General features: G+C 49.2%; 1 protein-coding gene across 1 annotated transcript; it reads left to right on the top strand.

Moving 5' to 3' along the window:
• The first annotated feature begins 883 nt into the window (after window positions 1-883).
• Window positions 884-10,556, top strand: LOC144703060 (uncharacterized). Its single transcript, XM_078575144.1, has 6 exons — window positions 884-1,456; window positions 1,646-1,759; window positions 1,863-1,943; window positions 2,465-2,637; window positions 10,095-10,191; window positions 10,305-10,556. The coding sequence occupies exons 1-6, from the start codon at window positions 1,238-1,240 to the stop codon at window positions 10,416-10,418; spliced, it is 798 nt and encodes a 265-aa protein (XP_078431270.1). The 5' UTR covers window positions 884-1,237; the 3' UTR covers window positions 10,419-10,556.
• The last annotated feature ends 542 nt before the right edge of the window (window positions 10,557-11,098 follow it).

Below are 11,098 nucleotides of genomic sequence, written 5' to 3'. Positions count from 1 at the left end.
CCCCAAAATACACAAATAGAACCAACCTTCAGTTTATCTACTAAAAATCCTCTTTGAATTAAGCCCAATAAGCACCCAATATCTATCTTAGATTTTAATATGGGTAATAAAGCATCTTATGTATAATGGATGGACTTATGGTTGTTTGACATATAGATGGATGGATGGATGGTGCATGGATGACGGTAAGTGCATGAATGGATGGACTGATGAGAGAATGATGGATGGTCAACTATCATATAGCTTCAGATTTTGCTGATATAAAACCTCTTATGTGTAATAGATGGATTTATGGTTGTTGACATATGGATGGATGGTGCATGGATGACAGTAAGTGCATGAATGGATGGACTGATGAGAGAATGATGGATGGTCAACTATCATATAGCTTCAGATTTAGCTGATATAAAACCTCTTATGTGTAATGGATGGATTTATGGTTGTTTGACATATGGATGGATGGATGGATGGTGCATGGATTATGGTAAGTGCATGAGAGTATGGACTGATGAGAGAATGATGGATGGTCAACTATCATATGGCTTCAGATTTGCTGATATAAAACCTCTTATGTGTAATGGATGGATGGTGCATGGATGATGGTAAGTGCATGAGAGTATGGACTGATGAGAGAATGATGGATGGTCAACTATCATATGACTTCAGATTTGCTGATATAAAACCTCTTATGTGTAATGGATGGATTTATGGTTGTTTGACATATGGATGGTTGAATGATGGATGGATGAATGGTAGAATGATGATGGTAAATGCATGAATGCATGGACTGATGAGAGAAGGATGGATGGTCAATAATACTAAAACTTTGAATTTTGCTGATATAAAATCTCTGACCAATTGTTCTTCATTTGGGGAGCCGTGTTCGTATTTGTTCTTCCAATTCCTACCAAATATCTTCCAGCCATGGCGATCTCCGAGAGATGCTACGTGCCGTTCTCCGGGCCGCGAAAAGCGCAGATTTTCTTGCTTAAATCCGATTTTCAATCTCTGTTCCAAGATAATCGATCGATGGAGAGTTCGATCGATAGAAAAAGATTCAATCTAGGGATCTGGACTTGGCCGACTTCAGACCGCGCGTAGAACGGCGGAAAACGACGGAGAGGGACGCGTGCCACGTAGAAGAGTCTTCCCGGGCGGCTGGAAGGCAGGATTTAACCTCCCCGGCGTTCAATTAAAGCTTGCGCGCAAGATCTTGAAGAGGAAGATTTGGAGAAAAATGCAGTCTTTGGGTTTGAAGATCGTCCCTGGCCTCAAACTTTGCTCGAAGGAGGTCGATTGGCTGTTCCGGATCTCGGCTTGCCTCCCTTCTTCGTCATCTTCGTCTTTCTCGGATCCTAATTCCGGCCATGGAAGAAACTCGCCGGGATCGATGCTTTCCAGGACGCAGAAGTACGCCCTTCTCAAGCAGCAGCTCTCCTTAGCTGCCAAATTTGAGGTAGGATGCCTTCGCAAAATTTGTTGAAGTCATCAACCACTCTGTAGATACAAGTTGGTCAGGAAAAATTATTCTCTTGATGTAATCTGTAGAATTTCTACTTCTTTATCCGAAATTTTCTGGATACGGACAATCAGAACTCGCGCGTTCAATGTCTGGGCGTAATCTTTTCTTCGTTTTCTGATCTAGAACTACGAAGAAGCGGCGAGAATTAGGGATTCTCTGAGATCCTTCGAGGAAGAGATGCCGCTGCTGCAACTCCGGAGATTGATCAAGGAAGCCGTGGAGGAAGAAAGATATGAGGTTAGATGCGGATAAAACTTTATCTAATTACTTTTTGAAGTTAATTTTTATTTTGCATGAACAAAATCACCGATCTTGAAGTATATTCTTGGTTAATTCATAGGAGGCTGCAAAGTACAGGGATGAACTCATTGCTGTGGATCCTTATTCCCTGCAAAGATGCTTCAGCGATGCAACCACTCTTGTGAGTCATTCAACAGAACTAGAAAATTTCCCTTTTGGGTGTAATCGCATATATTTTTAATCTACCATACAGTTCATGTGGAATTCAAGAAATCAGTAGAACAGAGCCTGCAATCGAGTTTTTCCATCCAATTAACGAACAGGAAAGGATTAATAAGACAGATTATAGCGTATTGTTTATAAAGATAGAATATAATATAAGAATCATAACCATACGCTAATAAACCCAATTTCAATCGTAGATCAAAGGTAAGATCTTCGGCGTGAGAAGAACTATCATCTAGTCTTTTCAACAAAATAGTTCTTGTAATTGGAAGATATCTTGTTGAACCACCCATAAGAACTGCATTCTGACTTTTTTCACTCGAATATCCAAGAATAGGTTCTATTGAATGAGTGATAGATTCAGATCCCAAAAACAATAGAGAATTCGAGTGCGATTTCTAGTTTTGGGTTGAATCGATTTGACTAGGTTCTTTGTTTCGGCTGCTGATCCTGTGTTTCTCTGGTGAGTTGTGTCAGGGCATCCGAGTGCAGGTGAGAAGCGTTTACATTCCGGGACGGAGCGAGCCGATGAAAGGGCAGTACGTGTTCGCTTATCGAATCAGAATTACGAACAACTCGACGCAACCGGTCCAACTTCTGAGAAGGCATTGGATCATCACTGATGGCAATGGTAGAACTGAGAATGTCTGGTCAGTCATCCACTCTGTCTTGTGAATTCTGTCTTGTGAATTTAACTGAGAATGTCTCGAAATTGGTTCCCTCTCAATTTTATCCTATAATTATTTCTGATCTTGTGAATTCTGTCGCATCTGCTACTCTCTTTGTCTCTCCCTCTCTCCTTAAATTCTGTCTCACTGCCTTCTCTTCGTGCTCTGATTGCTTGATTAATCCCACACTGTTTTACCTTCTCTGCATATTTCTTTCTCACGTTACATTTTTTTCTCATCTCTCTGTCTGTCTCTTTGACTTTCTCTCTCTGTCTCTCTCCCTCTCTTTGTGCTTCTGTTTCTTTATCTCTCTATGTCTCTCTCTTTCTTTCTCTCTGCCTCTGTTTCTCTATCTCTCTATGTCTCTCTCTCTGTCTCTCTCCCTCTCTTTCTTTCTGCCTCTGTTTCTCTATCTCTCTATGTCTCTCTCTCTGTCTCTCTCCCTCTCTTTCTTTCTGCCTCTGTTTCTCTATCTCTCTATGACTCTCTCTCTGTCTCTCTCCCTCTCTTTCTTTCTCCCTCTTTCTTTCTGCCTCTGTTTCTCTATCTCTCTCTCTCTGTCTCTCTCCCTCTCTGTCTTTCTGTCTCTGTTTCTCTATCTCTCTATGTCGCTCTCTCTGTCTCTCTCCCTCTCTTTCTTTCTGCCTCTGTTTCTCTATCTCTCTATGTCTCTCTCTCTGTCTCTCTCCCTCTCTTTCTTTCTGCCTCTGTTTCTCTATCTCTCTATGTCTCTCTCTCTGTCTCTCTCCCCCTGTTTCTTCTCTGCCTCTGTTTCTCTATCTCTCTATGTCTCTCTCTCTGTCTCTCTCCCCCTCTTTCTTTCTGCCTCTGTTTCTCTATCTCTCTATGTCTCTCTCTCTGTCTCTCTCCCCCTCTTTCTTTCTGCCTCTGTTTCTCTTTCTCTCTTTGTCTCTCTCTGTCTCTCTCCCCTCTTTCTTTCTGCCTCTCTTTCTCTATCTCTCTCTGTCTCTCTCTCTGTCTCTCTCCCTCTCTTTCTTTCTCCCTCTTTCTTTCTGCCTCTGTTTCTCTATCTCTCTCTCTCTCTGTCTCTCTCCCTCTCTGTCTTTCTGTCTCTGTTTCTCTATCTCTCTATGTCTCTCTCTCTGTCTCTCTCCCTCTCTTTCTTTCTGCCTCTGTTTCTCTATCTCTCTATGTCTCTCTCTCTGTCTCTCTCCCCCTCTTTCTTTCTGCCTCTGTTTCTCTATCTCTCTATGTCTCTCTCTCTGTCTCTCTCCCTCTCTTTCTTTCTCCCTCTTTCTTTCTGCCTCTGTTTCTCTATCTCTCTCTCTCTCTGTCTCTCTCCCTCTCTGTCTTTCTGTCTCTGTTTCTCTATCTCTCTATGTCTCTCTCTCTGTCTCTCTCCCTCTCTTTCTTTCTGCCTCTGTTTCTCTATCTCTCTATGTCTCTCTCTCTGTCTCTCTCCCTCTCTTTCTTTCTGCCTCTGTTTCTCTATCTCTCTATGTCTCTCTCTCTGTCTCTCTCCCCCTGTTTCTTCTCTGCCTCTGTTTCTCTATCTCTCTATGTCTCTCTCTCTGTCTCTCTCCCCCTCTTTCTTTCTGCCTCTGTTTCTCTATCTCTCTATGTCTCTCTCTCTGTCTCTCTCCCCCTCTTTCTTTCTGCCTCTGTTTCTCTATCTCTCTATGTCGCTCTCTTTCTCTCTCTCCCTATCTATCTATCTATTTGTCTATCTGTGTATCTCTCTGTCTCTCTCCCTCTCCCTCTCCCTCCCTCTCTCTCTCTCTATAAGTCTATCTATCTCTGAATCCATCCATGGGTGCGACTGATATAATGTGCACAGCCTCTTCGTCCTCACTCTCTCTGCATATTTCTTGCATAACTCATTCGCCCTAATTTCTTCTGCTCTTTGTTCTCCATTTGCTATATTTGCTTAATTTTATTTATCATGCTTCCCAACTCTGATTGCTCAGTGTCAAGAGAGGAAGGAAGAAGATAATGACATAACTCAATAGAGTACATGGCTGGGTATACATATACCCTAGGAGAGAGAGAATGATAAGAGGGCTAATGGGCTTATAGAATAGGGCCCATTAGCCCATAAGGCTGACTATCTCACTAACACCCTCCCGCAAGCGAAGTATGGATGTAATCCATGCCGAGCTTGGACACTGCACGTTGCAGGAGAGGTCGAGATAGTCCTTTGGTAAGGACATCAGCAGCTTGATCAGCGGATGGAACAAATTCCAAGTCAAAGATGCCCTCGTCCACGCGCTCCTTGAAGAAGTAGCGGTGGAGTTCCATATGCTTGATCCGTCCCTGTTGGCCAGGGTTCTTTGCCAAGGCGATTGTCGACTTGTTGTCGCAGTAGAAGTGGATCGGGCCGGAATACTCCACACGAAGGTCATGGAGAATTCCGTATATCCATTGGCCTTCAGAGGCCCCATCGGCAAGTGCCCGGTATTCGGCTTCAGCACTGGAGCGGGACACTTTGTCCTGCTTGCTGCTCTTCCAACTGACAAGACTGCCGAAGACAAAAGTGCAGTACCCCGTGGTGGAACGACAGTCCACAACTGAGCGGCAAAGTCCGCATCCGTGTACACCTTCACGGTCCGCTCCATACTCGAGGAAAGAACAAGCCCTTCCCGGGCAGCCCTTTAGATACGCAAGTACCCGGTTGGCCGCTGACGATGGATCTCCGCGGAGAGTGCATGAACTGACTGAGGAGGTTGACGGCGAAACTGATGTCGGGGCCGGTGTGGGTCAAGTACAGGAGTTTCCCCACCACCTGCTGGTACTGATATGCGTTCACCGGTGCTGAGTCCTCCCCCTTACCCAACTTGACGTTAGGGTTGATGGGAGTAGTAACCGGTGCACACTCAGTCATTCCGGTCAAGGCCAGTAGGTCAACGGCATACTTCTGCTGTGACACAAAGATCCCCCGGGGGGAGTAGGCCACCTCAAGGCCGAGGAAGTAGCGAAGAGGCCCGAGGGCCTTGATTTCGAACTCCTTGGCCAACGCAGAGCTGAGGCGGCCGGCCTCTGCAGAATCGGATCCCGTGATGAGGATGTCGTCGACGTACACGGCCAAGATGGAGACACCCGCGGAACTGTGACGGAAGAATAGGGAGGCATCCCCATTGCTCTGAGTGTAGCCCTCGGTCTTCATGACCGAAGAGAACCGACCGAACCACATCCGCGGTGACTGTTTCAGTCCATAGAGAGACTTCCGCAGCCGGCAAACGATGCCCAGGGGGCCAAGGGTATACCCGGGAGGTGGCTGCATGTACACCTCCTCCGTCAAGTCACCGTGGAGAAAAGCATTCTTCACATCGAACTGTCGTATTGGCCAGTCGGAATGAGCCGCAAGCGCCAAGAGGAGACGGACTGTTTCCATCTTCGCCATAGGAGAGAAGGTCTCGAAGTAGTCCACACCATATGACTGAGTAAACCCCCGAGCCACAAGTCGAGACTTGAGGCGCTCGAGAGTACCATCAGCATGATGCTTCTTGGCATGAATCCACTTGCAATCCACCGCCCTCTTGCCAGGAGGAAGTGGGACGACTTCCCAAGTGTGGTTCTTGAGCAAGGACTGCATCTCCTCATCCATCGCTTCTTTCCAATGAGAAGAAGCAAGAGCATCGGATAGGCGACGAGGGAGGGGATGCGACTCGATGTGAGAAAGAAAGAGTCGAAGGCGTGGCGAAGACGAAGACGCCTCAACCAGCGGAAGGCGTGGCGAGGTAGAATCGCCGAAGTAAGACTCATGCTCGGCAAAGGTGACGTTTGCCGAGATGAAAAATCTCCGAGACGGAGGGTGGTAGCAACGGTAACCTTTCTGGAGAGAAGCGTACCCGACGAAGACGCACCGGAGAGCTCGAGCATCGAGCTTCGTGCGAGTGGGAGCCGTATCATGGACATACGCCGTGCACCCGAAGATGCGAGGGAGGAGTCCAGTCCGCAGTGAGAGATGGGGGAACGCCGTGGAGAGACGATCCAGTGGGCTGACAAACCCGAGGGGCTGGGAGGGGAGACGGTTTACGAGATGGGTACTCGGTAAGACCGCCTCACCCCAATATGCCCACGGAACAGAATAGTTCAGCAGAAGGGTACGGGCGGTCGACGTGACATACCCGATCCGACATTCTGCCATACCGTTCTGTTCCGGGGTGGCCACACAAGAGGACTCGTGGAGGATCCCATGGTCAGCAAAGTACGTGGCCAGCTCGGTGTTGACGAAGTCCCGGGCGTTATCGGAGCGGAAGCGCTGAATACCTCGGCCAAACTGAGTACGAACCATGGTGCAGAAGTGACGGACCGTCGGAGCAACCTCAGATTTGGCGGTCAACAAGTAGACCCATGTGTAGCGGGTGGCCTCGTCAACAAAGATCTGAAAGTATCGGTGGCCCTTTAGGCTAGCCTGCGGGGCGGGTCCCCAAACATCACTATGGATGCGAAATAATGGAGTGGAGGAGTGCGAGGTGGACGGAGAGAAAGATGAACGACGGTGCTTCGCCAGTTGACAGGCATCACACACGATAGTCTGAAGGTCCAATCCAGTACACATCGAAGGAAAGAGACGCTGTAAAACTGAAAATGGCGGGTGACCCAGCCGTTGGTGAGCCAACTGGAGACGTCCCATACGCTGCACATCCGCCGGTCGGAGTTGGCGGTGAAGCAGGAAGCACCGAGAGCGCCCCCCATCGTCCAACAACAGCAACCCGTTCTCCCGCCTAATCGGTGTAGTCCGACCCACCTTGTCAGATAGAAACATCCCGTCAGGCTGGAGGTGAAAAGAACAGGACAAACTGTCAACCAAACGCTGAGGAGACATAAGTATAGCTCGCAGGGCGGGGACATGAAGAACATTGCTGACCACTCCGAGGCCGTCTACAAACACTGCCCCAATTCCAGCAACACGCAACCGTCCACCACCGGCTGTAATAACTGTACGGTCCCCACTATGCCTTTCGTAGGATACAAACCGGTCATTGAACGGGGTCATGTGTTCGGTTGCCCCGAATCAAGAACCCAGCTCGTATCCGTCGAGAGGCGAGTAAGAAGCCGTACCACAATACCACTGTTCAGACTGAGGAGAGAGCGCACCAAATCCACCAAAATGTGCCATCGACTGAGTCGGAGTCTGCATAGTAGCCACTTGGTCACGGAGACGGGCCAAGTCGGCTTGGAGCTGCTCAAGAGTCGCCGGGCTGGTAGAAGAGGTAGAGGAGGAGGCAACCATAGCTTTCCCTTCGGTAGCCTCCTTCTTTTTCCGGTTGTCGTACTGACGCTTCTTGCACCACTTGCGGAGATGTCCAGGCTTGCTGCAGTAGGAGCAAATCAGCCCGGAGGGGGCCGCCTCCGCGGGGGGAGCAGGAGCGGGCGAGGGAGGCCGGGCGAGGAGGGCAGTCGAGTCACGAGCTGCCTCCGAGGAGAGAGTGCCAATGACATGAAAATGACTCTCCTCTTCCTGGAGTTCCTTCACCAAGTCATCAATGGAAGGAAGGCCTTCCTTGCGATGGAGGGCACGGCGCCGAGTGTCGTCATACTCCTTGTTTAGGCCATAAAGAAACCCCAAGAGGCGTAGGCGAAGAGTGTTCTGGAATGACTTGCACGTCGGATCATCCGTCGGCAAGTAGTAGTCCACCTCGTCCCACAGCTTCTTGTGTTCCAGCGCATAGTCCGAGATGGACAGTGCGCCTTGGCGAAAGTTGCTGGCTTTAGCAACGAGCATAAAGAGGCGCCAGTTGTCCCCTTCGCGGCCGCAGAATTTGTTGGCCTGGTCCCAAAAACCCTTCACGGTGGCGCAGCGAGGGAACCTTTCACAGAACGAGGGTGCCAGGGAGGTCGTGTAGAGCCATCCAAGGACGAAGTGTTCCTCGGCTTCCCACGCCGCATAGTGTGGATGGGTCGATGGAAGCGGGGCTTGTGTGCAATGCTTGAACAGTTGGCGCGCCTTGAGAGTAGTCTCGACAAAGTGACGCCACTGTAACAAATTCAGGCCCTGGAGACACGTCGTGTCGGGAACCGCCGGCAGAGAATGAGTAACCTTGTGTGACAAGGGTTCTCGCTGAAAGTCTGCATCGGTGAAGCCATCATCTGGGACGGCCGGTTGACGCGTCTGGCCCGTGGAGTAAAGTTCCTCCGACATCAGAGCCGTGGTCTCTACGGAGACGGCTGTTGTGACTGAGGTTGCGGCCCGTGCTGCGGCTGCGGCTGCAAGCTGCGGCTGCGGCGGCGGCGGCTGCTTCGGCGGCTGCTGCTTTGGCGGCTGCTGCGGCTTCTGCTGCTGCTTCGGCGGCAGCTGAGGCCGCTGGCTGCGGCTGCGTCGCGTGGCTGCTGCCGCTGGCGCGCTGTGCGCTGGTGCGGCTGTGCGCGGCTGTGGCTGGCGCGGTTGCGGCTGCGGCTGCGGCGGCTGCCGCGGCGGGCTGTGCGCTGTGCGGCTGCGGCTGTCTTGTGGCTGGCGCGGCTGCGGCTGCGGCTGTGCGTGGCTGCTGCTGCGCGGCTGCGGCTGCGCGGCTGCGGCTGTGCGCGCTGCCGGCTGCGCGGCCGCGGCTGTGCGCGATTGCGGCTGCGCGCTGCGCGCTGCGGCCAGCGCTGGCTGTGCTGGCGCGGCTGCGGCTGGCGCGCGGCTGCGCTGCGCGCGCTGCTGCTGTGCGCCGTTGCGGCTGCGGCTGTGCGCGGCTGCGGCTGGCGCGAGGCTGTGGCTGGCACTCGCCGCGGATGCGTTCCGGCTAGGGCTGCGGCTGCGGCTGGTTCTCCGGAAGCTCCGCGGGCTGGCTACAGCTCGCGCTGTGGCTGATCCGTCGGTCACGCTCCGGATTCGCTAGACAGCGAGAGGGTGATGTCAAACCCTAGATGGAAGAGCTCTGGAGCTCTAATACCATGTCAAGAGAGGAAGGAAGAAGATAATGACATAACTCAATAGAGTACATGGCTGGGTATACATATACCCTAGGAGAGAGAGAATGATAAGAGGGCTAATGGGCTTATAGAATAGGGCCCATTAGCCCATAAGGCTGACTATCTCACTAACACTCAGGTTTTGCAATTTCCCCCATGTTTCTATTCTCTCTCTAACTCATTGCTCTTAGTGCAACTGCTGAAGTGAATGTCGCTTATTTTTCTCTTATCTTTGTCTTTCCTGCATGCTTCTTCTTGGAAGTTACTTGCCCTGATCGCTGCTATTTTTGTGATCCAAAAGTCGTAATCATTTGTCCTCTATAAATTACTTGCTTTCTCTGGTTGCTCAGTCTGAGTTTTGACCCATCTTTCGCGTCTCTCTTTCTTCATCTTTCTCCTCATCTCTCCGAGTTTCATCAATGGACTGCTGCAACTCTTGTAAACTTCTTTTTTCTGACTATCTGGTTTGGAACTTCCCTCCCTCTCTCTCTTCTTTCTCTCTCTCTCTCTCATAATGTCTATGTTCTTCTCATCAATTAATTTAATCTCTCTCTCTCTCTCTCTCTCTTTCTCTTTTGTAGGGGAATCGGAGTGATAGGCCAGCAGCCTGTCATACTTCCAAACACAGGCTTCGAATATTCATCTGCGTGCCCACTGACAACTCCAAATGGGACAATGGTGAGTTGATGAACTCATCTCAGTTCATTTTTCATCTCAAATTTATACTTGCTGACTCTGTAAATTTCTCTGAGCATTTATTGATTTTGTTGACAATTTAATGGGTTTTTTAGGAAGGGGACTACGAGATGAAGCACGTAGACAGAGTTGGCTCGCCGACATTCAACGTTGTTATTGCTCCCTTCTCTCTGTCCATCATGGAGGATGGAACCGATGGTCCGCTTTGAATATCCTGGCCCTTGCTTTTCTCCTGCTCCAGGTGGAACACTTGTGTACTATATATGACCCCCAAACTTTATCTATGGACTTATATTCAGGTAGATATTTGTCATATTTAATCAACTGATGATATGTTTACCCTCTCATGGCCACAGACTTGTATAAAAATCTAAAGCATAATTATGGTAATGAATGTTAATCAGTCTGGGATTATGATCATTCTTGTTGGTTGGTTGATCATCAATGGTCAGGTAGACCCTGGTGGAGTGAGATTTGGCAATCCACTTCTGTCATGTCTACTGTCACACATCACATCATTGGCAGCATGGTGATAGATTTTAGAGACTACCATGGTAATGGAAGGCGTGATGAGTTGGCTGGATGATGATGTGATCGATGATGAGGACTCTGGATGGGTGACAATATGGGTCCTTATGTCTTGATGACGATGCTAACATGTTGTAAAAAGGGGAAAATAAAATGACTTTTGTTGAAGTAAAAAAATTAAAAACTTACAGTCATCATGGCATCGGGTAACCATACATGAAGGGGAATTATGAGGATCTATCAATTGCACCAAGGAATATTAGAAAGGCCCACAGAGTTCGAAATAAGTAATTTTCATGATTATTGAACTTATTAAATGTTTCAACTTTGAAACTTCATGAAATTTGAAACTTCATGTTTT

The sequence above is a fragment of the Wolffia australiana genome, chromosome 5, assembly GCF_029677425.1.
Source record: "Wolffia australiana isolate 7733 chromosome 5, ASM2967742v1".
In the NCBI taxonomy this organism is placed as follows: Eukaryota; Viridiplantae; Streptophyta; class Magnoliopsida; order Alismatales; family Araceae; genus Wolffia; species Wolffia australiana.
The sequence above is the reverse complement of the archived record's forward strand: the minus strand, read 5'-3'. Positions and strand labels throughout refer to the sequence as shown.

Bases quoted from the DNA above. Each gene is read 5' to 3' on its own strand.
- LOC144703060 (XM_078575144.1), top strand. From the start codon at position 1,238: ATGCAGTCTTTGGGTTTGAAGATCGTCCCTGGCCTCAAACTTTGCTCG. The intron at 1,944-2,464 runs GTGAGTCATTCA...GAGTTGTGTCAG, and splicing joins TCAGCGATGCAACCACTCTT to GGCATCCGAGTGCAGGTGAG. The intron at 2,638-10,094 runs GTCAGTCATCCA...TCTCTTTTGTAG, and splicing joins GGTAGAACTGAGAATGTCTG to GGGAATCGGAGTGATAGGCC.